This window comes from Tenrec ecaudatus, chromosome 18 (assembly GCF_050624435.1).
Source record: "Tenrec ecaudatus isolate mTenEca1 chromosome 18, mTenEca1.hap1, whole genome shotgun sequence".
Lineage (NCBI taxonomy): Eukaryota > Metazoa > Chordata > Mammalia > Afrosoricida > Tenrecidae > Tenrec > Tenrec ecaudatus.
Window position 1 is genome coordinate 3,453,514 of NC_134547.1, and position 26,407 is coordinate 3,479,920.

Here is a 26,407-nt window from a genome sequence, read left to right on the forward strand (position 1 = left end):
CTCAGGGTTCCATCTTACGGCAGAACTCTAGCAGAGGCCAGAGTTTCCTGATGATCATTGTAGATGTAGCAGTCAGGTTCTAACTACTCAGGGGCTACAGATGGATCTAGTGCAGTGGTTCTCAACCTTCCTAATGCTGCACCCCTCTAATCGTTCATGTGGTGGTGCCCCCCCACCATAAAATTACTTTTGTTGCTCCTTCATAACTGTTATTTTGCTACTGTGATAATCAGGCGACCCCTGTGAAAGGGTCTTCGAACCCCAAAGGGGTCTCAACCCACATGTTGAGAACCATTGATCTAGCACAACTGATCCTATCAGTCTCCACAAAAAAAAAAAATCAAGACCCACTGCAGTCAGTTCTGACTCAGAGACCCTACAGGACAGGATAGAATTGTTCCCTGGAGTCTGAGGCTGTGAATCCTTAGTAGATGGCTTCTTCTCCTATGGAATGGCTTGGTGGACTCAAAGTGTCCCAGGGCTTAACTGGGCAGCTACCAGGGTCCCTCTGTGCAAAACCCTTGTATTCCTCTTATTCGCATTTTACCGTTTCCTTCATGTGCTCTTCTCTGGGCATCCCTGTCATCTGAATTCTACCTGAAACCTCACGGATGAATCTCCTCAGTGAGCCTGGTCCTTTCATGAATATGCCAGTGAACGGTCAGTCTTTCCAACCCGGTGGCTAAGTCTGTTTGTGTTGACTTTCCAGAGTGTTCTAGTCCTGGCCCACAGAGCCGCTTTTTAGCCAGTGACTTTTTTTAATCTTAAGTTTTATTGGCATATAATTCATGCCCTACAATAGCCCAATCACATCATGGAAGAGTTTTACAATCATCACCACAATCAATTTTAGAAGAGTTTCATTTTCCAGTTAAAAATTTTTTTGACATATCTTACAGGGACATTCTTGATGTTTCTCAAATCTGTTGAACAGGTTCTCAGTTCAGGATATCATAGTACCACAAGGTGGTTAGATGGGGTTTACATTGCTCATAGAAGTTCAAGACCGTGATTAACTGCTCTACTTCATTGCCACTGGTTTTAAGACTGAAAGACCTAGATCTGGTGCCTGCAAGTGCTTAAAGCACATTATGTGGGTCCTCTCTCCAGGTTATCAGTCATTACAGAAGGGGAAAGTATGAATGTGAGCAGATGGGTCATTTTAATAAAGGGGTTGGCAAACTTGAGACGGAATCCTGTCCCTCACAATTTAAAAATTGAGAATATTTTTACAAATGAAAATCCTTATCTGAAGAACATCGTTTTCTTTCCATGGCTTCAGAACCACACGTAGGTAGGTACGGAGAGCTGCAATGAGACTCTCTAGGGGCTGGTTGCTGACCCCTGGGGTCTAGAGTCAAGTTCATTCCCTTGCCACCTTTTGTAGCATTTAGAGCTTTATTTCTTGGTTTGAACCTTTATGTTCCAAACCAGGGGAAGGGTATCTTCTAACTCTTCCCTTCTGCTTGCATCACCTGGCATCCCTTTGTATGCAAATCTCCCTTGGCTTCACTTTAATAGAATATCTGCAAAAGCTATTTTTTCAACAAAGTAACATCCATTCCAGGGTGTAGGGACCTGGGTATCTTTCAGGGGGCATCACTCAGCCCACCAGACTCAACTGATCATTATAAGCATCTTATTAAAACTTAGTGAGCCCTGTGAGTTGAATTAGTTATGCATGAGTTTGAAGGCTTGAGAACCTTTGATTAATGGTGTTGGCATAGAATACTGAACTTGTTATGGACTGCCAGAAGACCGGACAAGTCTGTCTTAGCAAGCAGGTCAAAGACTCCCTAGAATCAAGGATGCGAGACATCACTTTGGACATGGCATCAGGAAGAACCGCTTGCTGGAGAAGTAGATCATGCTTGGCAAAGTATAAACTCAGCAAAAAAATAAAAGACAATGGATACTATGATTATATGATTGTTTCCTTCTACAGTACACAGAATATGAGAGTTGGAGTAGACACACAGCCTTGCAATGTGTACAGAACAAGCAGGTACATACACAGGTAGGTATATTGGGGATTCTGCTCCTTGCCTTGGATATGTGTTAGTACTAAATAAATTCTCTGGCTGGGCTGGGGAGATAATGTAGGCCACCAGGGAATGAAGATGAGAGAGGGAAGCACTACCTAGAAAGACCATGGAATTCTATTTTCAGTAAGTTGGAGCCATTGACATGACTGAAAGCACCTAACTAACACTGGAGCCTGAAATATTGGATATTTGGGAAGATAGTCTATCAAGGAATACGTACCAGGCAGTAAAACTCATGTGGGTCAAGAGAAACCTAAATCACACAACGAATAGCAAGGAAATGCACCACCATCAGGTAACTTTGTCAAGAACTCAGTACGACTTCTTATGCTTTCACCTTTATTTTTTGGTGTACTTGTGATACAGGCACCTCACATAGCAGGGTGAAGTGGCTTGTACACATTTCAGATGCTCCCACCCAGGGACAGCACACTAAACAAAGCCGAAGATGACACCTAGTCACCACATTAGGGGACCAAGAAGGCTCACAGGGGAATTCACCATCACCTTTGTGGAAGGAAAGACATCCCACCCCCAACCCAGGGGGCATTCAGAAAAGGAATTCGGGATTGGAAAATCGGTTTCTTCTGGGCTCACCCTCGTCTTGCTCAATTGTCAACTGTGGATTGCTCTTTTTGACTTCTTCCAACAGCTTCTGGGTTACATCATCAGCCTTATCCATCTTTAACCTGAGGGGGAAAAAGGGTAAAAAAACCAAAACCACGTGTCTGACTTTGCTTCTTTAATCAATTCCAAACTCCAATAAAGTGCCCATAAATCTCACACTTTGAATCTAACAGAGTAGGCGTGGTGGTGTTTCTATGCTTATTTGATAGGTAAAGGAAAACAAGTTCATGCCATGATAGTATAAAGCTTCTATGGGATTTTAGTTGTGAGGGTCATTATTCTGTATTTTCAGTGAGATTAAACTGATACCATTGGTGGTCTAATGCCTTGAACACCTATTTAGTCTAAAAGTTTAACTCCTTGGAAGACCAGTTCCAATGAAAACGATGTAGGTACTGAACCACATAGGTGTTAATGCTCCTCCCACCCCTTGGCTAAGATCCTAGAGAGCTAGCCACCTTATTTGGCACGAGATGCCAATCCCAATTTGAGAATAGACATGTGGTAACCATGTTCAGGAGTCTCTTGGTGGTGTAAACAGTTAACACTACTTGGTTGCTAGCTAACCAAAGATTGGGGAGGCTTGAGTCTACCCAGAATCTGCTGACTACTGCAAGGCAGCTGCTGAAACCCTCATGGATCAGCTTGGCATAGGTGGTATAGTCAAGAGGTAGTAACAAGCTTAATGGCAATTGTTATTGGTAACTACATCCACCTTTGTGCAAGTGGACTTGGGGTGTAGGTGGGGAGAATTAAGCAAAGCATGCAAATATGTGACCAAGGAGATTAGTTGCCATATTTTTTGATAGCTCCGTAGTTCCTGGGTTTGTGAATACATTCAGAATTAATCTTGGAAGAGCTGATCCCAAGGGCTCAATGGAAATCAAGTGTCTAGAAAAAAACAATGGCATATATGTATGAATATGTCAGATACAAGTGATATATGGGCTGTAAGAGGCCCCTACACAATGATCTTAAAAAAAAAGTAATCTTGAAGATTTAGCATCCAACCTTAAGCTAGGCTTGCTGGCTACACCAAAGTAACTTTCAATCAAGTCAGAACCAAGCCACTTTTAAATAGGGCTCACTGATCCCTGTGACGCAACCTATGTCCAAAATACAGACCACCACAGGATGCCTGGAGAGCAACCAACCACAGGAGATCAAGGTGGCACCATTTCCCCAAGAGTACAGCTCAGAAAGCAGCAAGGGACGCAAGAGAAGAGGAGGAAGTGAGAAGAATACTGTTCCATTATTGGGATTGCAATCACTGTCACAAAGTGAAATGCATACGAATTGAATCGAAAGCCAATTTACTCAGTCCACTGACAACAAAATTGAACATGACTGTGCTCAAAGACAATTACAGTTTTGAGAAGTATGAACAAAATTGTTTTCCCATTCAGAGGTGGTTCCTCAAGAAACACCGGGACAGAAGTAGGACATGAAGGGTTACATTAGAAGGGTTAGGCATGCTACAGAGCCCAAGAATGAGGTGTGTTAGGACTGCAATGAACAGAAAGGACCATAGTCTCTGGTTCTGCCATTCTATCCAACCAGTAAACCTGGTCTTTTGAATTTTGTCCCATCATTTTTATGTGTCCAGAACCTTCTGATGTGAGCCCTGCAGAACAGTTGTTAGAGGTAGCTTCATACTTATAGGCTAGAGATGGGTAGAACCCCAGAGTCTATGGCCCTAATCACACCCCGTCCCCTGCTGTCTGGTCTAGAACTGAACTCACCTGTAACTCAACTTTTAGCCAAATATACTAGTTCAACAAAATCTACTCCGTTTGAGTCGAATGACTCGAGTTTCATGGAAATAGTCAGCCTCATCCTCCTGCAGAATGAGTACTGTGTTTGAACCATCCTTGTGGTTTGCAGGCCTCCAAAATGGGTCTATCAGCAGAACAAGGACACGAGAGAGGTGCCCACATTCCTTGGAATAAGCAACTAGTTAAGATCAAAAGGCAGCGTTCATCCAAAGTTCAGAAGGGCTTGGAAACGTGGAAGTGGGGAGAAGTTTCATTCTGGGGATTACTATGAATGACATGAAACAAATTATAGAGTGAATTCGAGGGGCAGACTGGCTTATTGACACAGATCAACAGTGCAAAATTGAGAATCTAGAAGTAAATCCATCTACCTAGAAACAGCTAATCTTTGAAAAAAAGACCCTGCAACTTCTAACCATCTCTTTGGCATTAATACACTGCCAAGGAAAACCCAAACCACATCAGAAGATGAACTAGACTGACCAGGATCTCCTAAAAATTAGACACGTATGTGCCACCCAAAGAGGAGAGACTAGCATGTTGGACACGAGACTAATCCCCTCAAAGTTTATAGACTCTTCAATACCTCCAAAATAATCCGGTCAGAAATGGGCAAAGGACATTCATCGTCTTCAAAGATGAAGCCAACATGAAGAAATGCTGGAGATTTGATTCGTGCTACACATCACAACAGTGAGCTCGTCTTACCTCCACATGAATGGACAAGTTAAAATGAAATGCTCACAGGGTGTCAAGAGACTAGAACCTTCACCCACTGCTGGTGGGACTGTGAAATGGTGCAACCACTTTGGAAAACAGAGGAGCACTTCCTTACTATTGCAAACAGCAATGTTCCAGCAACCCCGCCCCCAGCTAGATATATGCAGATACATGCACAGCAATGTTCACCGTGTGTGGAACATTATGCTGAGTCAAGTGAATCACATTATATGAAACCACGACAGTAAGGATGAAAACTGAGGGACAAAGACTGGAATACCAACAGAAACAGACTTTCGAGATTCCCAAAGGCAAATGGCAAGGGCGGGAAGATGGAAAGCAACAGACTAGAAGGTTGACAGGTATTGACTTGAGAGAAAGGGCAGATGGACGTCCATAAGAGGGCGATGAGAAATTGGTGGTGGATAGAATAGAAAGAGGGGTGGATAGAATATTGGAGTTGGTGGTGGTGTTTCGATTGTTGGATGCAGAGTTGATGGTCTGAAATGTAACCTATCGCCCACTTCTCTATGCACTTGCACACACTTGAACCAGAGAAATCTGGGGTAAGGTCTCTCTCTAGGCAGAGAACCAGCCTGTTCCAACACCCTGAGGTTAGACATAATTACACTGACAAGTTAGCAAGGTAGCCAGAGAGTGAACCAGAGAGGGCAAGTCAAACGTTTGAGGGAAGAGGAAGCCAGACCTTTGCAACCCAAACCAGACATACTGATGTTGACTTGATTCCAACTGTGCTCTATGGTGTTTCCAGAGGTGGATTAAAAAAGGACCAGTGAGAATCACTAATTTTTAGTTGCCGAGGTTAGATTTTCGTGACTACTAAGTATTTCTGTCACTGATCAAAAAAGGAACATGCTTTGTGCTTTGATGCTCTCTGCAGAAATGTCTCTTGTATTAGAATGGCATGTATTATAATTGTACATCAAATAATCCGTGCTGCTGAACAACAAGAGTCAACATCCATCCTTGTTCAAAAAAGATATACTTGACATTCCAAGTGGTAAAAAGATCTGTCTTTTACCTATAATATACTGTATATGTTGACATTATATTGAAAACCATCCCCCTTATGTACAGGCAGATAACCTTCCCCTGAAAAATGATTATTTTCTAGAAACTTCTTAAAAGTGCTACATTTGACAGGACCGATGAGGTCGAGTGTGTAATTGCCCAGAGATTTTTTTTTTTTAAAAAAGAAGTTTATTAGCTAGCTCAAGCTAGGGCTTCCTCCCTCTGCTGCCCGGCGTAGCGGGGATGCAGCGTCCAAAGGGAATTGGCACCCCAGAGATTTCTATATAGTTGAATGTTGAAAATATCTTTACCTGGAAAAGTGTGTGTGTATGTTTATATACACAACTTATATACACACACTTTTCCATGAAGATGAAGAGATCTATTATATATTTATATATATAAATCGTATATTTAAACACATTGTATATGCATATATTTAAATATATTATTTATATATATTTTTAAAAAGGCCTGTTCAGCCCAGGTGTCCACTGATAAGGCCAGGTGGGGAGGTGGGGAAGGGAGACCTGTGCACAAGGCACATGGGTCAGTAACCAGATGCAGTTCTCTCCTGCATAGGTGAGCATTCAAGCCCTGAAGTAGCAATGCCCCTCCAAATATCATAGCCGAAGGGGGTGCCATGCAGACATTTCACATACACATCTTCAAGTTCAAGATGTATAATTTACCAGAGACATTTCAGGCTACACGTCGGCTCTTTCAAGGCTTCGCACAGAAAATTCAGCCCGGTGAATCCTATGTGATTCATCCCCAGATCCAACTGGGTGAGGCTCGATTTTTGTTGGAGCAGCTTTGAGAGATGACTACAGCCCTCATCGGCGACGCCACAGTCCCACAGCCTGGAAATCAATCACATGTTAGATGAAGAAAATATCTGTTGGCTCAAGGTTCCAAATACCATCGGTCTTGGAAAAGTGAGACTTGAGAATGAAGTGATGGAGCGGTGGAGTCTGAGTGAAGAACAAGCACCAAAGCTCTTTGCCCTTGACTCCAGGGCTCAGGGTGGATTTCGTGGCATGACGGCTTACCTAATGCTCTTGATTGAGGCAGACTGTCGGCTCAAAGGGGAATGTGGGACCATTGAGCTTTTGGTGAGCAGTGTGGGTCTGCAAACTGTGTGTACCACACCTGGAGATCTGGTAGGCACAGGCTAAAGATGTCCATTGTTCTAATCCCGTGATCTGTAGATTTGGGTACGTATTGGGCACAGAGCACTTTGAAGATGTACACAAAACTCTTGATATGGGAGAGGTTATCTTAGATTACTCTGGGTGGACCTAAGGCAATTACAGGAGCCCTTTAAAGAAAGGAGGAAAGACTATTCTAGGAGTAAGAAACTCAAGGAAGGAGGCAAAGGGGTGTGTGTGTGGGGGGGGGGGTATGTGGTAGAAGATTGAGTTCAACATGCTTTGATGTGAAAGCTTTGGGAACGAAAGGAAATAAGCCAAGGAATGCAGGCAGCCTCTAGAACAGTGGTTCTGAACCTTCCTAATGCCGCGACCCTTTAATATACTTCCTCATGTGGTGGTGACCCCCCACCCCACTCCCCAATCATAAAATTATTTCCGTTGCTACTTCATCACTGTAATTTTGCTACTGTGATGAATTGGGCGACCCCTGTGAAAGGGTCCTTTGACCCCCCCAGTGGTTCTCCAACCACTGCTCTAGAAGCTGAAAAGGAAAAAGAATGGGCTACCCCAGAGCTTTCAGAAGGAGCACAAACCCAGACATCAACTTCCACTTTAGCCTCATTAAGACTCATTTTGGGGGTGGATGGGGCATGAGGAGAATGGGCAGGGGGTGTGCACGGGAGGTGTGTAGTGTAGAGACTTACACCAGGGTTTGTAGATTACAGTTAGGGCTCCTCAAGCCCTCACACAGGAGCTTCACCCCATCATCCCTCAGCTCATTCTTGGCCAAGCACAGGTGTGTCAGCTTCTGGTTGTTGACCAAAGCAGAAGAGAGATCCTTGCAGCAGGCTTTGGTGAGGAGACACTTTTCCAACCTGTCGACGCAGCACACAAAGTTAAGATGGCGGAAGCACTTCCAGAGTCCCACCTTCGTGGCTGCCCAGATGCTAGAGTCCTCAGTTACAACTCTCCCGGTGACTTCCTTTACCCACCCAGACCCCCCTTCACCTCATCCCCTTTCCTGTGTTAGTAATCAGACACGAAAGAACAGGAAGGCAACTCAAGATACAAGGTACCAGAAATGGGAGCCAAGAGTTTCTATCCTATGCATTGCTTAGCATGCTCTCCATTTGAAGTATTAACCACCAACCCCACTCCTCTTGGTACCCAGACAGGAGGTCGAGATGGGCTTTCCAGGTCTAGACTTACGACAACTTCTGTAGGGAACAGTCCAGGTGCTTCAGCGTGTCACACAGCGACATCACACCCTCATCAAAGAGTTCAATGTCTGTGAGATTCAGGCATGTTAAAGACCGGTTGATTTTAAGGATGAAGAAGATATCTGACAATTGGTCAACGGTAGTCGAACAAGATTCCAGGCTGCAGGAGAAAACAGGAACAAAGTCATCCTTGAGTGTCCAAACACCATATAATTGTCTCAGCTTCACTGTAGGGTCTGAATTAGCAAGAGCAGTTGTTAACATGTGGTCACTAGTTCAGCTGGATCAGCATCTGGGGAGACAGTTGAAAAAGCCAATTCCAAGCAAGGCCCTCCCTTTGGGCCAGGGGTTCTCCACCTTTCTAATGCTGTGACCCTTTTAATACAGTTGCTCATGTTGTGACCCCCCCAACCATAAAATTATTTTCGTTGCTACTTCATCACTGTAACTTTGCTACTGTTATGAATCGAGTGACCCCTGTGAAAGGGTCGTTCAACCCCAGAGGTTGAGAACCACTGCTTTAGGCCTGCTGACTCAGACCTATTTGAGGCCAGAGAAGATGAAGTATTGCATTTTTGAAACTATCTTGTACCTAGGTAGAAACAAAGAGCTACACAATATTTTTAAACTTTAGAAATGATAAGCTCTGTTCTTTCGTATCTCAGGGAGATGTAAAGTCCAATGAGAAGTGTTTTAAGTTGCCCTACAATAACCTATGAGATATATTGAAACCAACTCCCAGAAGGACCTGGTACAGGAGGACTGAGTTGCTGACCAAAGTTGGCAGTTTAAACTCACCCAGACATTCTTCCTGAAAAAAAGACCAGGTTCTCTGTAAAGATTGCCATCTCATAAACCCCATGGGGTTGATGTCTTCTGTCACGTGGGGTCCTCATGATAGGAAGACTTAACATGTCTACTCCCGAAAGCAAGTCAACGAATTCATCTCATCCTTGCAGAGAAGAACACATGCCGAGTGTGGGGACCAGAACCCTTGTACACAGTACTGGTGGGACTGCACAATGACCCGTTAATGACTGTGGAACATAGGGTTGCAGTTCCTAGAAAAGTTGGAAACAGAAATACCACGACCCAACCCTTCTAGCTACTGGGTATTTACATCCGAGGGCACAAAGAGCTGCCAACGTGAATCAATGTTCCCGAAAACCACCCAAGTGCCCACCCAGGCAAACTAAACTAGGACACATGCACACAGTAGAATACCAAGAGACGTTCAAGAAAAATGTATCTGAAACAGCTTACAATGGGGGTAGACCTGGCGGATACAGAATGGTGAGTGAAAAGTACAAATATATGAAAAACAAACAAAAACATCGTTTGGAAAAAAGGGAAGAAAAAGGTTAAGATAAGCGTTCTATCTGCCGGGTCAATTCTGCCTCCTGGCCCAGACAACTCCGTGGGTGCCAGAATCAAACCCCGGCCCCCTCCCATGGGGTCTTCAATGGCTGTGACCTGTCAGAATCAGATCACAAAGGTTTTTCCCTCCGAGGTCCCTATGGATTTGAGGCAAATGCTTGAAATGTTTGTGGCATCGAAGGCTCCTCAGTGAGGACCAGGTCTACAAAGTTAAACTGGAGGTCACTGTGGGCAGAGATCCACTATCTTGTCCTTGTCAACTCCACTGTGGTTAACTGAGTCATGGGATTCCCATGACTCTTCATGTCAGTCTTTACCAGGGCCAACCATGAGGAGACCTCTCATGGCAAGATCTAGAAAACCAGACTACCAGGGTAAAGGGGCAACTTGATGCTTCAGAAGGGTTGTCTTGGCCAGGGGTGGGGGTAGGGGTAGGGCCAAGAGGTGAAATTCTAAATCACAATGTACTGTATAAGCTGAGTTTTTCAGCATATTTTAAATGCAGTTTTTGTGGTAAAATTAGGTGCCTTGCATCATCAGAACAAAAAACATAATTGTGAGGGAGGGGAAGTGCGGAGTGGAGACCCAAAGCACATCTGTAGGCCATTGGACATCCGCTTATGGAAGGGTTGCAGGGAGGAGAAAAGCCAGTCAGGGTGCAGTGTAGCAACGATGAAACACACAACTTTCCTCTAGTTCCTAAATCCTCCCGCGCCCCCCACCCCCATCATGATCCCAATGCTACCTTACAAATCTGGCTAGACCAGAGGATGTACACTGGTACAGATATGAACTGGAAATACAGGGAATCCAGACAGATGGTCCTTTCTGGACCAGTGGCGAGAGTGGCGATAGGAGGGTGGAGAGAAGGTGGGGTAGAAAGGGGGAACCAATTACAAGGATCTATATATGACCTCCTCCCTGGGGGATGGACAACAGAAAAGTGGGTAAAGGGAGACTTCAGACAGTGAAAGATATGACAAGAAAATTTATAAATTATCAAGGGTTCCTGAGGGAGGGGTGAGCGAGGAGGGAGGGGAAAAATGCGGAGCTGATGCCAGGGGCTTATGTGGAGAGCAAATGCTTTGAGAATGATGAGAGAAATGAATGTACAAATGTGCTTTACACAAATGATGTATGTGTGGATTGTGATAAGTTGTATGAGCCCCTAATAAAATGATTAAAAAAAAATTAGGTGCCTCGGCTGATATTCGGATCAGTTTATCTACGGTACCTGTAGGAGGTATCAGCCCTGTAGCAAAGGATCTGCTAGGATGGCAATCACTGTCTGCAAGGTTCTTTGGAAATGGGGTTATTGCTTACGGTTGGTATATGGCTTCCTGGTGTTCCAGGCAGAAGCTGAACTCCAGCTCCTGCTTGAGGCTGGACCTTGTGTCACACGTCACTAGCACCATGTCTCATCAGACTACAGAAAACTCCCACCCAAATCAGTGACTGCCCAGTGCCTTCAGACTCATACAATCCCTGGTGAAATCCATGATGACATTGCTTTATATAGTTTTCTTGCATGTCATCATTTCTAGGCAAGCAGCTCCCTCGCCAAACCTTCCTGAGGCCTGACTGCTGGGCTGATTCAAACCACTAGCCTTTTGGTTAAGCAGTCAAGTGCTTAACTCCGCACCACACCCCAGGAACAATCCCCTCATCAGCCTTGGGGACACCCTTATCTACCACGTATGTAAATTCATGGTAGCTGTGGGGCTGAGGTCTTGGGGAGGAGGAGCTATACCTCAGGTACTGCAAGTTACATTCCGGGTGCTTCAGGCCCTCATACAAGAGGGGAAGCATGTCATTCTGCGTGCTGCCTCGAAGGGTCAGATGTGCCAGCGTCTTCTGACCGACGAAAGCGAAGCAGATGTTCTGATAAGCCACACTAGGAAAGATGTGGTTGAGGCTAGAGAGAAAACAGATGAGAATCTTAGTTTCACCATCTCTTTCATGCATAGAGAAACCAAGGGTTGCAGTGTTTTCAAGCTTTAGGAAGTGGATCAGAGGCCCCCGTTTCTTTAAGGCTGCTCAACGGCTTGCAGAAACCAGAAGCCTCTTCAAACAAAAATGCTTCGAGTTTTATTTTTTGCTCCCCACAATACCAGAAGGAAATGTTGCATTATGCTGGTGCCACCATTCTGCCTTGGATTGTGGATCCTACTGTGATCTACAAGGTATAGTCGATCAAGTCTTTCCTCCGAATCCCTTTTAAGTTTGGGCACTCCTGAAGCCTGCTGCTCAGCATTCACAGCGTCATGAAAGCTTACAGGGCTAGATGGGGAGGCACCGTGCGTGAGGGGCACTGGCCGACAATCTTATACGAAGTGAGCATTCTACCACCGCCCAATGCCCCTGTTCCAAGTGACAGGCCCTTCCACGACTATTCGCTTCATTTGTTGTTCTCCATTCTCATCAGAGTCTGGGTCAGGGGTGACTGGACATCCCCACTGGGACATTCGGTAACCACTGGAAGCACTTTAGATGCTCCCAACTGTAGGGGACTATGTGCCGCTAATATTGAAAGAGGCCAGGGCCACTTGTAAACATCCTGCTGTGCACAGGTGTGGCGGTTACATACTCTGTCAACTTGAGCAAAGGGGTGGGTGGAGTCTAGCCTGTCAATCAGGTAGAAGCTTGATGACCTCATTTGGAGGCACGATGGAAATACACAGCTCACTGGAGGCCAGACCCAGTCTCTCTGCCTTCCCTTTCCTGCTGTTGAGACACTCAAGAGGGCTGGAGAAGACCCATGGAGACTCGCGCCAGCATTGAGATGCTTCCATTGCCATGGCATCCACAAGACTTCCTACCCACTGCCATGTGATCTGCATTCGGCATTTATTGTATGTGCTGCCTGAGTCTAAAGAGGCATTTATGGACTAGCATTGGACATATGGACTAATATCAGACTTATGGATTTGATCTGGACTGGGCTGGGATGCTTTCTCAATATACAATTGCTCTTTGATATACAGCTCTTTCTTATATATGAGGGTTTCTGAATTTGTTCCTCTTATCAACCCAGTCTAACACAACAGACCTCCTCCAAACAAAGTAACACCCAGCCCTGTATTTCAACAGCGGCTGAGAAACTCTGGTCTGCATACAGTGCTCTGGTTACCGGTATCTGAACTTCCCCCTAGAATCTTGATGTCTCTTTCTGTCATGGTATGGCTGTCTAAACCATACTTCACATTTCCTTGATGTCACTTTATGGGACTTTCCCAGACACAAAGTTAGGAGGACAGGAAGCTCCTCAATGACTTGTGTCCTGAGATCCTGGGTTGGAATCCGAGGCAGAGATTCAAACATAGTGCTCCCGTCTTAAAACCCAAGAAGCAGTTGGTCATGCCCTTGGGGAACTTGGGCCATTACGATGAGCCGTTCCTTACCTCACTTGCTGGAGAGAGTGGGAGGTAGAGTTTATCTGGTCACAGAAAATCCTCACGGCCGATTCACTCAGGTAGCAATCACTCAAGTCCAGCGATACCAGGTTCTTGTTTGAGCCGAGGATGGAGCAAAGATCCACCCAGCGTGGTAGAATGTGTGGATCCTCCTTGAAGCTGCAGGGAGCGAGAGATGGGGGGGGGGAGAGTCTACTTTCTAACCCTTTCCTACCCTTCTGAGAACCTAAGGAACAGCAGCCCCGGCGCCTCCTGGATATTATTCGAGACTGAGGGGGTGGGTCTTATCCCAGACACTGAATGCGAGAGTAATTTAAGTCCATGGAAGTATCTTCCTACCATTCATAACAGCTTAAAGTGGGCTGTGTATAGGGTTATGTGCAGTCACTGTCGGAAAGCGTGAGGACGGGAGACTACCAAGAAGCACCTTGGAAAGAAGAGCCTAGAGACCTATTTTAAAAAGGGGGGTGGGGGTGAGGGGGGGGGCAGGGGACCAGTCATTGAAAACTGAACTCACAGCTCTCTTTCCTCAACACAAGAGGCCACCCTGAGTCGGAAACGAGGGGCTGGGATTTCCTCTCCTCCTTTACTCCAAGAAGCTTCCCTGGCAGAGCTTTGTGTGCTAGTCAAGTCCCCACAAAGGAGACCTTTTCTGATCTGACATTGGGGGGGCTGGGGGGAAGAAAAGGAAATGAGTTCTCAGATCCAAAGCCATTTTCCAGTCTTGAGACTAGTTTTTGCCCTTGGGCTTGATGCAAAGTCACATTAGGAAAAAAACAAACCAACAAACCTTCTAATCACCGAAGGACAACGGTTATGAGACCAGTTCTTGGGAAAAAACAATAACCCCACAAACTAAAAGACCAAAGGGAACAATTTGCAAAGGAGGGTTGGGGAGCTTCAACAATGGGCCAAGATCCTTGAGGGGTGTCAAGTGGGGCAAAATGGAACATAGTCCAAAAGAGGGACAGGGTAACAGGTGAATTACTGGGAAGGTGGGCATTGGTGGGTTGGTGAGTGATTTAAACTGTTGAATATAAAGTTGATCATTTGAATTGCAAACTCCTAGCTTACATCCTCCCCCAAACCCCATGGCAAAAAAAAGCCCCCAAACTACTATATATCTTGAAGCAATATTAAGAGATTAAGGAATTACCAACAGAAAATTGTCACTTTTTGTAGAGCATGGTTTACATGCTCTAGGAGTGAAAACAAACAAATAAACAAAAACAACACACACGAGGCTGGGATGAGAAACAGACATGCTCAGTTGATAGTTCTCAAATGGTTTGGGCCAGAGAGCCAAGCAACTATGCACCACAGCAGCCCGAGGGGCCGCCGGGGTTAAATGTGCTTGAAGCCACCAGCCACCCAGTGGGACAAAGATCCACAGGCTTGAAAATCCCACTGTGCACACCCGAGCCAGAATCGACTCAATGGCAACTAACACGGCCTATTCCTATTGGCGGGGAGGCTGAGGATAGAGCCAAGAGTAACAGCGAGTCCTTACCTGTCCAATTCTGAGCAGCCATACTCGAGAAATAACCCCTTCTCAATCTTCAGTGACATTTTCTCCATGTTCGTACTATACTTGAGGCAGGAAGATGCGCGTACTATGTCCATCTTATCCTGAAGCTTGAGCGAGATTTCCTTGAAGCAGGCCATGGCCTCCTTTATAAACGCCTCCTCCTGAGATTCATAGAGACGGCAAAAAATCTCCCTTGTGCGCCTGACTGAGGGGGGCTTGTTCCCATGGGCTTTCACCTTCTGTTTCAGCAAGGCTAGCTTGTAGTCCATCGGCACTTGGCAGCCAAACATCTTCTCCAGCTCTCTGACCCTCTCTGTGTTCATGAGGCCAAATAGGAAGTATCCCACCTGGGTCAGGCTGCGGTTATTTACGACTTCTTCAGTGGAGAACAGCTTCTGTAAATCCCCAATATCTCCCCTCCTGGGGCTTTCCCAATATTCCTCATATTCCACCTCCTCTCCCGTATCTCTCCCTTCCTCCTCCTCCTCCTCCTCCTGATCTCTGGGCTCTCTTTCCTCTTCCCCCTGCTCTCCCCCTTCCTCCTCCCCCTGCTCTCCTGCCTCTCCCCCTTTCTCCTCCCCCTCTCCAGTCTCCCCCCTTTCCTCCTCCCCCTCCTCTCCAGTCTCTCTCCCTTCCTCCCCCTCCTCTCCAGTCTCTCTCCCTTCCTCCCCCTCCTCTCCAGTCTCTCTCCCTTCCTCCCCCTCCTCTCCAGTCTCTCTCCCTTCCTCCCCCTCCTCTCCAGTCTCTCTCCCTTCCTCCCCCTCCTCTCCAGTCTCTCTCCCTTCCTCCCCCTCCTCTCCAGTCTCTCTCCCTTCCTCCCCCTCCTCTCCAGTCTCTCTCCCTTCCTCCCCCTCCTCTCCAGTCTCTCTCCCTTCCTCCCCCTCCTCTCCAGTCTCTCTCCCTTCCTCCCCCTCCTCTCCAGTCTCTCTCCCTTCCTCCCCCTCCTCTCCAGTCTCTCTCCCTTCCTCCCCCTCCTCTCCAGTCTCTCTCCCTTCCTCCCCCTCCTCTCCAGTCTCTCTCCCTTCCTCCCCCTCCTCTCCAGTCTCTCTCCCTTCCTCCCCCTCCTCTCCAGTCTCTCTCCCTTCCTCCCCCTCCTCTCCAGTCTCTCTCCCTTCCTCCCCCTCCTCTCCAGTCTCTCTCCCTTCCTCCCCCTCTTCTCCAGTCTCTTCCTCCTCTGTCTCTTCCTCCTCCTCTCCTGTCTCCTCCACGTCCTCTTCCTTCTCCTCCTCCCCCTCCCTACCCAGAACATAGAACATGGCAGCAAAGAACTGCTGGACACTGAGGTGGATGAAGGAGTAATAGCCTTCATAATCTCGGTCCTTCTGAAGGATACTCCTCTCCAGGAAAGGACTGATCTCAAACTCCTTGGCCCCAAGTCTCTCGAGGTCCTCCACACCAAACACAGACACCTGTGTCCACACCCCTTCAGCTGCCAGGAGACACAGAGTCTTCAATACGGCCCCCAGGCCCTCGAGGCGGTCGCTGTCGGGCACGAGCGTGAACTGGTTGCAGAGAAAACGGAAGAAGAGCGATGTGACGGTCTGGCAGGTGGGTGCAGGGTCCTGCCCTTGGTCCATCTGCAGCTTTAGGCAAGTACAAACAAGCCAGCACACCATGGGTGCCGAGGCCAAGCTGAACAAGGCCGGGTTGCTCTTCATCAAGTTGAAAGCTTTCTGGGCTTGGTCTTCATCCTGGAAGTGCTCCAAGAAATAGGCCATCTTGTCCACCTCGAGGTAGCCTTCGACGTCAATGATGAGCGGCTCTTCCAACACATACCGGAGCTCTCTCAGCATCCAGGGTTGCGTGGTGATCAGCAGAGTGACATTGGGGAGGAGCATCTTCTTCAGCAGACTACTCAAGAGGATAGGTACAGGCTTTTGTTTCTTCCAGTTGCCAGTTATATCTCGGATCAGTGCCCCTGGAGGGAATCTCAGCTCGTCGAAACCATCGATGACAAACAGGACATTCTGTGCTTCGGCGATGATGGCCAGAATGTTATCTTTCAACTCTGGGTAGCACTTCGCCATCAGCTGGGCATAGCTACATGGCCCCCTTTTGTTGAGCTCCTTGCAGTTCAGGTAGAAGACATACTGGAATGTCTTCTCGAGTTTGTCCTCTGCCCAGTCCATCATCAGCTTTTTGGCCAGTGTGCTTTTCCCAACACCGGCAGGCCCACGCAGAACCACTGTGTATGGCAATGGCCCCGTGTGTGTCTCCTGGTTGTAGAACGGGACCATGGTCGCGTACCTCTGGCAGACGAGAGGGAAATTTTCAATGGTCCCAGGGTAGAAGTTGTTTTCCCAGATTTTCACAAACTTCTTCTTCAATAGAGAGATATACTCATCCCTGTGACCTTCAGAGACAGAAAGGTAGGGGGCCAGAGAGGCCATTGTTAGTTGCCGGTTAAGAAGAAACAGAAAACAAAAAGCCTAACAAAAACCACTTTGTATTATGTAGCAAGGCGGGCGAACAAACGTATGTGTACGCAGCACCACCCCAACACCAAATGCATCCCGAGATATTACCAGTCTGTTAAATACTCAGGCGCTTGTAGATTTTTGGAAAATCTTCCCTTGCCCGCAGAACTTCTGCCAAAGCAGCAACAAATAAAATTCCGAGAGAGGTTTGACACAGTAGCCTGTTCTTCCTGTGATCAAAAACATGATCAAGCAGGCTTCCCAGCACATGCGGGGAGGTATGATGCCTGTGTTCACGATCATGATGATTGATAGGACAGATGCCACCTTAAACCAAGAGCCGTCATCGGCGATCAAAACCCAACAGACCATATATAGCAATTCATAGTGGTGCCTGCAGGTTAGCAGTGGGCTGCTCTCCACAAAGTTGGTGGACCAAACCCACCAGCCACTCCATGGTAGAAAGATGAGGTCAGCTGATCTTGTTAAGATTAACAGCATCAAAACCCTGTAGAAGGTTGCTATGAACGCAGAGTCCTGGTGGCACAGTGCTTATGCGTTGGGCCGCAGATCGGCGAGTTCAAAGCCACCAGCCGATCCTTGGGAGAAACATGGAGCCTTTCACTCCTGTAAAGTTACAGTATGGAGCAGATCGAACTACTGAGTCACGTGATGTGAGTGGTAGGCTAATAAAACTGTTGAGGAAATCGTTATAGTCTGGGAGATTCTCAGGGCCAATTCTAGACTGTGAGTCAGCATCGAGTGCTAGTGGGTTCGAGACCAGTCCTTGGCAAAAGACATTCTGCTTGGTCAAGCAGAGGGGGAACAGTGAAAGAGGACATCCCTTGAGAACATGGATCGACAGTGGCGGGAACAATGGGCTCCAATCATTGTGGGGATGACAGACTGGGAGGTACTCTCTTCTGTTGACTGTAGGGTCACTCGTTATGAATTAGAGCCATACTGACGGCGCCTAACATGAGTTAATCAAACTGATAACAGTGGGCTTGGTTATTTTTACAGCAAGTTCTAAACGGTATTAAATAAATTTACATGGGCCTGTATTACTAGACCATGCACTCCTTGAATAATCTTCTGGTCTTGATCATCTAGGAATCCAAGATTTTAGAGAAAGATAGATGTGCAAGAGATACTGTCATGGGTTGAAAAATATCCCTCTAAGCTCATGTCCACTTGAAACCTCAGTATGTGACCTTATTTAGGAATAGTCTCTGCAGATATCAAGGATAAACAAGATCTTTATAAGAGGGAGGGAGGGTGTGGATTTGGACACAAAGACACAGGAGAAGCACACAAAGAAAGGAATCATATGAAGACAGAAACGGGAGTTATGGTGTCCCCAGGCCAACAAATATCTGAGACACCATGAGAGACGAAGAAGAATCTTCTCTAGGAGGTTTGGAGAAGATTGCCTCAGCCAAGACCTTGATTGTAGGTTTCTAGCCTCCATCATTGAAATAAAACCAAAAAGGTGTTTAACAAAACCCATTCTATAGTGCTTGGGGTTCTTTAACTTCCAGGAGACCACCGAAGGCACAGCAAATGATCTTTATTCACCTAAAAAAACAAAAAACCAAAAACCCAGGAAAGTCAAGAACAGGAAGATACAGAATGCAGCTACCTGCTTCCTTGAACAATGGTCTCCTTTGCCACGTGATCAGAAGAACTGGATGGTGTCAGGCCACCATTGCTGACCATTTTTTAATGAAATGTTATAGAAGAAATCTTGATGGAAAGGCAGATAGTGCACAGAATTTAAAATGCTTGTGGGCTCCAGGCGTTCAGAAGCTGGCGCAGGGTGGATTGGATGCACCTCTGAAGTACTGCTTTGAGAAATCCTTAACAAATATCCTCTCCTCAAGTCTTCAAACCAAACACCTTCATGCTGGAGAGCCACACCGAGACCTGTGAGTGCCCTGGAGGTACACCATTGGGCCCACCAGACTTTGCGCCCACCAGCAGCCTGTGATCTTCCTGCACTTTGCATCATTGCTTGCGGTCGCTCAAGTCTGAGGAGGGATTTTTGGACTGGTATCAGACGGATGGACTGGATCTGGGCTGGACTGGGATGTTTTCCTGAAAGTGCAATGACTTCTTGAAATATAAAACTTATGAGTGTTGTGGGATTTGTTTTCCAGCCTAACACACTTCTTTTTAGTGTGTTCAATAGAGTACAAAAGAAAAATGAACCCAAAGTCCATATATTGTAGTTAACTCATCTTTTCCTGCTGATCTGACACAAGAGCTAGAAGAACAAAGACAGATGATCACCCTACTGGCTGCAGTGTTTAAGTACCAATATTCATCACACGCGACTGGTCTGAAATACTAGACAACTCCCAGATGTCTCCCCCAAGAGAAATGAAGACTTGGGCATACAAAGCCCTTCCCAGTCAGTTCATTTGAATCAAAAGAAAATCAAATCCATGAATTGGGGGACTCAAAAGGTGGTCTACATCGTAATGATGGGCTTAATTCAGCAACATGAAGGGCTGATGACACAGGAGGACCTGGGAGGTTCCGACAAAAGAGCAACAAAAGTTGGAATCCAGACCCGAAGTACCAGGTGTGTAGAAGGAAAATTAAGGTGAGTGGCTGCCTAGGATGGAGGCCAAGGAGCCACTGTAAATGGACCCAAGGGATGTTGGGTGATGAAATTATTGTAAAAGTATACTATAGTTTGAGGACCACTTTAAGTTTATGGATCTAAGGGTGCAGTGTAGCAACGATGAAACATAGAACTTTCCTCTAGTTCCTAAATACTTCCTCTCCCCACCCTCCACTCTCATGATCCCAATTCTACCTTACAAATCCAGCTGGAACAGAGAATGTACATTGGTACCGATAGGAACTGGAAACACAGGGAATCCAGGATGGATGATCCCTTCAGGACCATTGGTGAGAATGGAGACACCGGGAGAGTGGAGTGGAAAGGGGGAACCGATTACAAGCATCTACATATAATCTCTCTGGGGGGATGGACATCAGAAAAGTGGGTGAAGGGAGACATCTGACAGTGTAAGATGTGACAAATACTTTATAAATTATCAAGGGCTCGTGAGGGAGTAGGTAATGGGGAGGGAGGAGGCAAAATGAGGAGCTGATGCCAGGCTTAAGTGGAAAGCAAATGTTTTGAGAATGATGAGGTCAATGAATGTACAAATGTGCTTGGCACAACGGATGTATGTATGGATTGTGATATGCATTGTATGAACCCCCAATAAAATGATTAAAACAAAGTTTATGTATATATTGTTCATTTTAATTAAGGGACATTTATAGTGTGTAATTCAATGAAATCAAGAAGTGGAAAAAATAATGGTCCAGGGAGACTCGACTTAATTTTAGGTTAGAAATACATCTGCAGATGTTCTTCTAGGAGCAAGGATAAAGACACGCTGGCTTGCTTAATTGGGACAGGTCTCTCAGGAAAGACCAAATGGCTAGAGAAACCCATCAATGCTCAGAAGAGAGTCAGTGAAGACAGAAACACTTCAATGGATTGGCACCAATAGTCACAATGTGCTTCACCACACAAAACAGTCATGACGAGGGCACAGGAATGGGCGACTTTTCATTTTACACACAATCCCCAAGGCTCACAGCCAACTGGATGGTAACTACCAATAACAAGCCTAGGTTGGTCATTATGTCAGCTTAGGCTAGACACATCCCTATGATGTGTTGTCTTGTGAGTTACTATCAATCTTACCTGAACTTCCAGGATCCATCACATACACACACATAACTTTCTAAGAGCTGAATTCCAATTTTACCCCATGTCTAGTTTACCCTCCATTCTTATGGGAAGGTTATCTTTTCCATGGGGGAAAAATAGTGTATTAAGAAAAAGAGGATTGAGAAGGCAGCAATGAAGGGTAGCCTCCAGTTAGCTTACTCCTCCCACTTAGTTTACTAACCTTGTTCGTCTTCCATATTTGTTTCTTCCAATTTTGAATCTTGTGGTTCAAGAGTCGCAATGGTCTCTGAAGGAAAAGGGTGTTATGGGCTTGTTACAATGGTATTACTGAAAGTTATTATTGAGAGAAAGTGGTTTTTCCCCCTCAAGATGATCCAAGTTCAGCTATTGGGTCTCAATATTGAAGCCTAGATTATGTAATTATGTTAATAATATACAGGATGTAGAAAGGGAGGCTTCGGGTCATTTCAGGCTTTCATGCTTTTTCTGGGTAGGGGAAATAAACACACACTCCCCCCCCCCCCCACTGGCCATTCTGTGAGAGAAAGAAGGGATTTTCTCTTCCTGGAGTTAGTCTCAAAAACTCAGAGGCAGTTCTAGCCTGTTCTATGGGGTTGCTATGAGTCAGAATCAGCTGGATGACAGTGAGTGGCCATTCACCTACGTACCGACCTACCAAGCTACTATCTACTTACATGTATCTACAAGCTATCCATTGAGCCATATCGATGGATCTATGTATGTACTGAGTTATGGAACTATGAAGCAACTGATTTATCTAGGGAGCTATGAAATTACATATATGCATACAGGGACTTTATGAAGTTCATAGGAAATGGAATTAAAACACAATGGGGCCTTTTCATGAATTAAAAAAACCTTTCATGCATGTAGGGGTGCATTTACTTCTACCCCCCTTCCTTAGGGACATTTAAAAAAGTATTTCAAAAAGTTCTCTTGTTCATTGTAAAGAATTCAAGAGAGAAACCTAAAGATCAAGAAAAATGTGTCCCAAGTCAGTCGGTCAATTGGTATGGTAAGTTGATTCATGTGCATCGAATATCCAACGTTGCCAAGGCCGGGTCCCTTCAAGAATCTTCACATCAACAGATTGCCAATTCCCACCATGATTTGCCTGTGGTGTCTCCAAGCCAGAGTATCAACGATCTTTTTGAAAAAGAGGCAGTCTGAGGTCATTTACCTGTTGATGCAGATGGCGATACTGCAATGAAGCTTCTCCCGACTGCCTCTGAAAAAGGAAGGGGGTGATAAAGTCGATCTCATTCAGATGCAAACCCTATTAGATATGACACTGGGTCCCCTCTCGCCCCATTTTCAAAGTAGAGGTAAAAAAAAAGACTGTGTGGACAGGAAATGTTTGAGCATCGAGCCCTAAGCTGACATAGAAATGAGCAATTTGTAAAAGGATAATGAGTACTATGCAGTGGCTATAATGAACTGTCTCCTCCTTCACCTTAAACTGTATCAAAGTCCCGACTCCTGTATTGGTAGATTATTTTGAAATGGTGCATTTATGTGTGTGTGTGTCTATGTGTGTGTGTGTGAATGAGGCGATACCAGGTGTTGTGGGGGTGAACTGTGCGACAGCGCCCTCCCCAGTCCTAATCACAAGGGAACTTCAGAAAGTCCCTGGGAAAACTAGGATAAGGGAATATGTTGTAAATCCCAGCCTTTAGGTCTGTGAATTGAATCCCATTTGGGAAATGGGTTATCTTCGTGTTGAGGCAGTATTTGTGTAGGCTGTGTCTTTAATCTTTTTGGTATTAAGAGATGGATTTAACAAGCAAGCTAGCAGGCATAGATGGGGGAATCAACTTGATGGGATCGAAAAGTCAAGCTCAAGAGCAGGAGAGGAAATGCTCCCTGGAGACCTGATGGTGCCAGAGATTATGTGTTAGCCTGCAATTCCATCAGCTGCTCCAGGTAGAGACTTACAATCTTGGAAATCCTCTGGAGTAGTAATTCTCCTCTAGTCCTGCCTAAAGGGTCAACCCGAATTGAAATCAACTTGATGTCACTGGGTGGATTTATCATGCTGACCAACATGTCAGCCACAAAAACAGGCTCCTTAAGCAATCCATAATTTTCTGCTACCTACACACAGCCCTAGAGGTGCAGCTACTCATGATAAATGGGTGGCGTGAATCTACTGGTAGCTCTGTGGGAGAGAGACCCAGAGACCCAGAAGATTTTCCACCCACAGGTGCGATGGTAAATGCCCAGGTGTGTGGAAACAACTGGATGAAATTGTAAACTGCCTAATCTCTACACTCATGACCACAGGGCTTGGAAGACCAGCGCTAGGGAGAGAAGACTTTCACTGTTGAGATAGAGCTAAAACCTAACACGTATTCTCCAGCTAGAAAGCATTCTCTCCACAGCTGCCCTCTTTTAGATGCTAATGTAAAGCTGTCATTTATGGGCACCTGGCTTCTCACTACTCTAGAAGATGCCCATCTTTAAGAGCAGGCAAGCAGCTCTCTGTAGCCCCTATCCCCATCGGAGTCAGTATAAGATGCATATACTTTTCCAGGAAATAGGTTCTTCACATATAACCTCTATAGAATAAATGACTTCCTCCAGATGCCTAGTTTACGCTAATCTCTAAAAGCATCTGCTGTTTGCGGTTTACTATTCTTAAAGAGCCCTGATCACCATTTATTCCCTTGCCTGCCAGACACTTTCTTCGAGATGTCCTCCCTGAAGAACTCAGGCTATCTCAGACTCACATTTTGCCTCACCCATTACCCACGTGCTCGATGAAGGCTTACACGTCTCACCACTATACATATGGTGACACCGACCAGCTCTCCTGATTCTGATATTGGGACAGGCCCCTGTTGCTTGCTGTCTATTGCCTTTTTCTTCCCAAATTGGACACGCCACTCATGAGGACCCATTTGATGCTGGTGCTGGACTGCACACTGGTGACCTGCTTTCATAAAGCTCCCAGCAACTGAGAATTATGGGACACTTGGATTACAAAATGACCTTCAGTGTGAATTCTTTCACTGTGCCAAGCCAAGAACCGAGGTACTGCCCACCCAAGAAACCTAACAATCACAGGAGAGACTGACCAGGACCATGGCCTTGTTAATCTGCCTTTCAGGTCTATAACTGAAGGTCTGGCCCTCCCCTGCTGCCCTACCATGTTTTTGATCCAAGCATTTAAGATCTAAAAGGGCAGGGCAATATTCACCCAAGGACAGAGAGCAGAAGGGTCCCGAAAGGATGAACAGAAATGGGAAACCCAGTGGGGAAGAGGGATAAGCCCTGGATGAGGTGAAACAACTTAGGGACTACTTTGGATGTAAAACTATAGTCATCTGTAAATCTTCCCCCCTAATTCACAAAACATGTACACATGCCAACCCTTCAACAGCAGGCGGTGTAACTTCTCCCAGGGGAAGGCTCAGTGATTTCAGTATTTCTACCACCCTGGCCACTGCCATTCACCCATCTCCATGCAAAATGGACTCATTTCTGCTTACCCCAGCGTTCATTCACAACTCTCTCATGCAGGTCGGTTTGGTTGATCTTATTAAAGAGGAGAAGCGACATCGTGTCAACCCAGAAGCGGCGGCAGTGCTGAACCATCGTTTCTGCCAGCTGCCTCCCGTTGGCCTCATCGATGCCCTCCATCACGGGCAACTCCTGGCTGAGGAAGACGCTCTGCTGGGGAAGGGACTTCAGTAGGGTTTTGAACTGGCCCAATTCATTCTGGCTCAGCTCTTCCAGGAGAGCAGGCAGGTCAAGATCCACTTGTGAGACAGATGCCATCTTGACCAGCAACGAGGATCTCAGGATTCGACAGGAAGACAATGAAAGGACACGGAGTCTGAAAGTCAACAGAATCGACAGGTAACTCAGGAGCCCTAGTGGCATCAGGCCGCTAACTGCAAGGTCAGACATTCAAAACCACCAGCCAGCTGCTTTACAGGAGCCAAGGGGAGGCTTTCTGCTCCCGTTCAGAGCCAGTCTTGGAAACCCACAGGGGCAGTTCTACCCTGTCCTATCCAACGGTGAGTTGGCATGGACTCGATCAAGGGCTGCCGTTTGGTATTTTAATCCAAGCCCGCTTTGAGCATCATGCGTTAGGAGGCGATGGTAAATGGGAAGGTTATTGATAGGAGACTAAGTGGGTTAGTGGGGAGTTGGTGGGAATGGGAGCAGGAATTAACCCAGGAGGTGGAGAATGAGCACACTGCTTCAATGTAAACCAGGGTCACGGAACTGGGCGGCAGCAAAGGGTTGAGTTGGTGGATGTGTTGTGCAGATTTCACAACACCGGCAAAATAAACAAGGGGAGAAGAGAAAGCTAGATCTGTCCTCCATGCCAGTCACTACACAGATGGCTGTCCTTCACCTGGAACAGGACCATTCTACTGCCCAACCTGCTCCTTCACGGGCAGCTTCTCCAATGGAGGGAAAACTCAGGTAGCATTTGCTTATTCATGCAGTCTTAGTCCAGTACCTGAGACCTGGTTTTACAGCCAAGCAATACCAGGCTCACGGTTGTCCTCTTACCCCAGGATGAGCAAGGAAAACACCAAGGCCATTTAGAAACGTCAAAGTCATTTACAAATGAAAGGAATTCTGCCTCTGATGGCAACATACGTGCTGGATACACTTGATATGTGGATTGTTATAAGAGCCAATAAAATGATACATATAATCACAAAACATGTAATTTTATATTGTGAAATATTTATGTATTTTCTGATGGTCTTAGGCAAGCCCTGTGAAAGGGGTCGGTCTACCTCCAAAGGGGTTGCGACCCATAGGTTGAGAACCATTGCACTGGAGGCTAGAGATTAAATCTGTCAACACCCAATGGAAGTTTTAAAGGCTGGTGGGTCGCTCTACATGAATAGGTCCCCTTATCTACCTACATGCACAGCAGGTAATGAGACGGATGCCTTCTGTTGCGTTCCAACCCACGGACCCCCCCTCTGCTACCGAAGACTGTTTTCAGTGGTGTCCAGAGTACTCTTTATGGGGAGCCCTGGTGGTCCAGTGTGGGAAGCAGAGACGGGGAAGAGAATGTGCACAGATAAATCCTTTATTCTCATATAAGAAGTCTGGCAGGCTGGGTTTATGGGGTGAAGGGAGGCCTTCGCCCTTGTAAGTTGGAGATGAGTCCCAATCACATTCTCATAATGAATATTGTCCCCACTATATACTCCAATCATAGTGCTTACCTCTTACAAGCACCTGGCTGAATGCTGTCCAGCTGAAAGCTTTAACTGTAGGAGCAGATGTGTGCTCTTGCTGTCTGGGCTCTGAAGACAGCCAACCCTCCTTAGATGCCCTGGGCACTGGTGTCAGGTGACTTCCAATGTACTTAGGCGACCTTT

At 46.1% G+C, this 26,407-nt stretch overlaps 1 protein-coding gene across 1 annotated transcript; it reads right to left on the reverse strand.

Moving 5' to 3' along the window:
* Positions 1-6,887: 6,887 nt before the first annotated feature.
* Positions 6,888-24,830, reverse strand: NLRP2 (NLR family pyrin domain containing 2). Its single transcript, XM_075537822.1, has 8 exons — positions 24,542-24,830; positions 16,100-17,244; positions 14,874-15,331; positions 13,352-13,522; positions 11,701-11,865; positions 8,563-8,733; positions 8,058-8,228; positions 6,888-7,062 (listed from the first exon to the last, which is right to left on the reverse strand). The coding sequence occupies exons 1-8, from the start codon at positions 24,828-24,830 to the stop codon at positions 6,888-6,890; spliced, it is 2,745 nt and encodes a 914-aa protein (XP_075393937.1).
* Positions 24,831-26,407: the final 1,577 nt, after the last annotated feature.

What these genes read in the sequence shown, in the direction of transcription:
- NLRP2 (XM_075537822.1), bottom strand. Translation starts at nt 24,830, where the DNA reads ATGGCATCTGTCTCACAAGTGGATCTTGACCTGCCTGCTCTCCTGGAA. An exon ending in AGTTGTGAATGAACGCTGGG is followed by an intron (nt 17,245 to 24,541) that starts GTAAGCAGAAAT and finishes CTGTCTCTGAAG; the next exon opens with GTCACAGGGATGAGTATATC. An exon ending in TGTAACTTGCAGTACCTGAG is followed by an intron (nt 8,734 to 11,700) that starts GTATAGCTCCTC and finishes TTTCTCCTGCAG; the next exon opens with CCTGGAATCTTGTTCGACTA.